Here is a 2,672-nt window from a genome sequence, read left to right as displayed (position 1 = left end):
GGGGGGAAGTAAGAGGGGAGCTGTTGCATTGGGGTAAATTGGAATCAGTGTCATGTGACAGGGTGTATGTGAACTGCCGTATGGGAAGTGAGTTTGCTCTGTGGACTTTCATTCAAATTACAATTAAAAAAAAGATTTCATCTGATATAAAAGTAAATTCAAAGGTAATCAGTAAGAATTTTTTAAAGTTTTGCTTCTGACTTGATAAAAGAGAAAACTATTAAGAAGAAAACATCTGAAAACAAAACTAAACTTACCGCCAATGAATCCCACAGTGATGTAAAGCTCTACAACATTGGTACTAAAAGAGGCGGAGACCATTCCCAAACAGCACAATAAACCTCCTACTATCACCACTGGACGGCTTCCATATTTATTCACCAAAACACTACTTATGGGACCTGAAATAGATTAAGAAAGATTCAGTTGCTGGGTCATTTGCTTACACCTATTTCTCACTTATTGACTATCTCATTATCTGCCATTTTGCATTTGTGACAATAGTAAAAATTCTACTATCCAACAATTTTGTTTATTCTGTGCATTAATGATGTATGTCAGTAATGAATGTGGATGTACAAGGCAAGAGTAATACTGGCTGTGATGGTTAAGGTTATGTGTCAATTTGGTTGGGTCATGATTCTCAGTGGTTTGGCAGTTAGGTAATGATGTAACTTGGCAGTTAGGTAATGATGTAGCCATCTTCTCTTTTGTGATCTGATGTGGTTTTCCTCTGTTTTCATATAATGCCATTTTTTGAATAATAACCTGGTCTTTGGAACGTAACTATGGCAGTAAGTGTGGAGTGTTTAAAAACAGTTAATTTTGAAATTTTAGAAAGCACATTTTAATGTTCAAAGAAAAAATATTATTTCACATAAAACAAAATGACATGAGGACTTTTACTATTTCACAATAATCAGTATGACTATTTTTAACAATATATATGAAAATAACTAAAATGAAATAAGTTTAACATAAAGCTTGCTTTGATGGTAATCAATGAAATTTTGATGGAAGTTTTTTAACAGGAGATAGTTAAAAAATCTGGAATATCTTAATAAATGCAAGAAAACACATGTCTCAAAAAATTTAAGGATTATATGAATGGTTTATGTTAAAATTTTATTTTCTGAAAAAGTGTGTGTGTACATGTGTGTGCACCCTTAATTAGAGTTCAGTTCTTTTATAGCTTACTGTAATTTTATTTTGATACTATATTTCATTGAATTTATGCTACTGAAAGAGGCACATACTGAATGTGAAGAAGCTTTAGGAATGCCTTACTAAATATGTTTAATATATTTTGTGTTGTATTTGTATGTGTGTGTACAAAATATTCACAAAACAAATTGTGTATGAATGGTTGAATGAAAAACTAATTTGCTCTGTAAATTTTCATCCAAATCACAATAAAAAGTTACAAATGAATAAAACATTCAAGAGTGATATATGATTAAAAAAATCTATGTCTGAGTAACTAAAAAAGCTCTGTTAGTAATTATAAAACTTCTATATATTAAGAAAGAGTTGTGTCATTTTAATGGGTAGTATTTCTTCTTTCTTTGTAGATTATAAAAAATAGTGAACTTTGCAATTGAAGATATCTTAGATTCAGTGAAAGCCCACATCACAATATGGGATCTGACGGTCGGTTATTTTGAAAATTCCACATTGACTCATATTTAATCTGAAACTAGAGCCACTGTTTTGAGGGAGAAACTATAGTTAGGTCACAATTCTCTGTCCAAAATTTGATCTACAAAAATAAAATGACTTTAGCTAGTTAGGTAACTTGTAAATTTATTAAGTGTTGTTATACTAAGTCTGAGAATTTCTACACAGGGAGGATTTAAAAGACATTTACCGACGCAGTCATATTCTTTCACACAACTATCATTATTATTTTTATTCTTAAACATAATTTTGAAATTAAACCTTTCTGCTTGATAATGCTTATTATCATTCCACAATAACTTTTGAAAAGATATTAGTAATAAATAATTTTAGAAAGTAATTCAAATACAACACAAAATTTTGTACTTAACAGCAGGGAAAATGAAACTAAAAAGGGGCATGTGAAAGAAAGCTGTATAAAAACAGTTGGGGAAAAAAAATCAAAGAAGGTTATACAAGATGGTGTGAAAGTAAAATCCTATCCCTAACAAATAAAACTCACCTGAAGAGAAGAAAAGAAAAAGTAATATGTAATACATTTAGTATCATATATGATAATGCACTATGTTATAACAGACAATATATGATTTAGGAAAGGAGCTTCTTCATTAAAAGGAATATCCCATTGCTGCTGAGTCAATTCCAACTCATAGAGACCCTACAGAACAGAACAGAATTGCCCAATAGAGTTGCCGGGGCTGTAAACCATTTTTTTTTTTTTTTAACTGTGATTTGGGTGAAAGTTTACAGAGCAAATTCAATTTCCACACAGCAGCTGACATGAAACTTTGTCTCATAACATTGACTGAAATTTCCCACAATGCAACAGCTCCCCTCCTATTTCCTCCCCATAGTTACCTTTTCCCTGTGTCCTTCTTTCCATGTACTCCTGCCCCTGAGCTGTCTCCCTGTGCATACACAGCCCTTCTATTCTCCCATGATTGTTCTCTCCAAGGAGTGTATCTACCTAATGTAAATGTTCAGCTCATATGCCT

At 31.8% G+C, this 2,672-nt stretch overlaps 1 protein-coding gene across 1 annotated transcript in view; it reads right to left on the bottom strand.

The window, feature by feature from the left end:
- SLC16A7 (solute carrier family 16 member 7) overlaps positions 1-2,672 on the bottom strand; it is an 89,316-nt gene that overhangs the window by 10,346 nt on the left and 76,298 nt on the right. The window contains exon 2 of the mRNA XM_007950067.1: positions 258-401. Within this exon, the coding sequence (XP_007948258.1) occupies positions 258-401 (144 nt within the window). The remainder of the gene's footprint in view (positions 1-257; positions 402-2,672) is intronic.

Source organism: Orycteropus afer, unplaced genomic scaffold, assembly GCF_000298275.1.
Source record: "Orycteropus afer afer isolate SDZICR_OR568_19922 unplaced genomic scaffold, OryAfe1.0 scaffold00261, whole genome shotgun sequence".
In the NCBI taxonomy this organism is placed as follows: domain Eukaryota; kingdom Metazoa; phylum Chordata; class Mammalia; order Tubulidentata; family Orycteropodidae; genus Orycteropus; species Orycteropus afer.
This window is presented reverse-complemented; position numbering and strand designations above follow the sequence as displayed.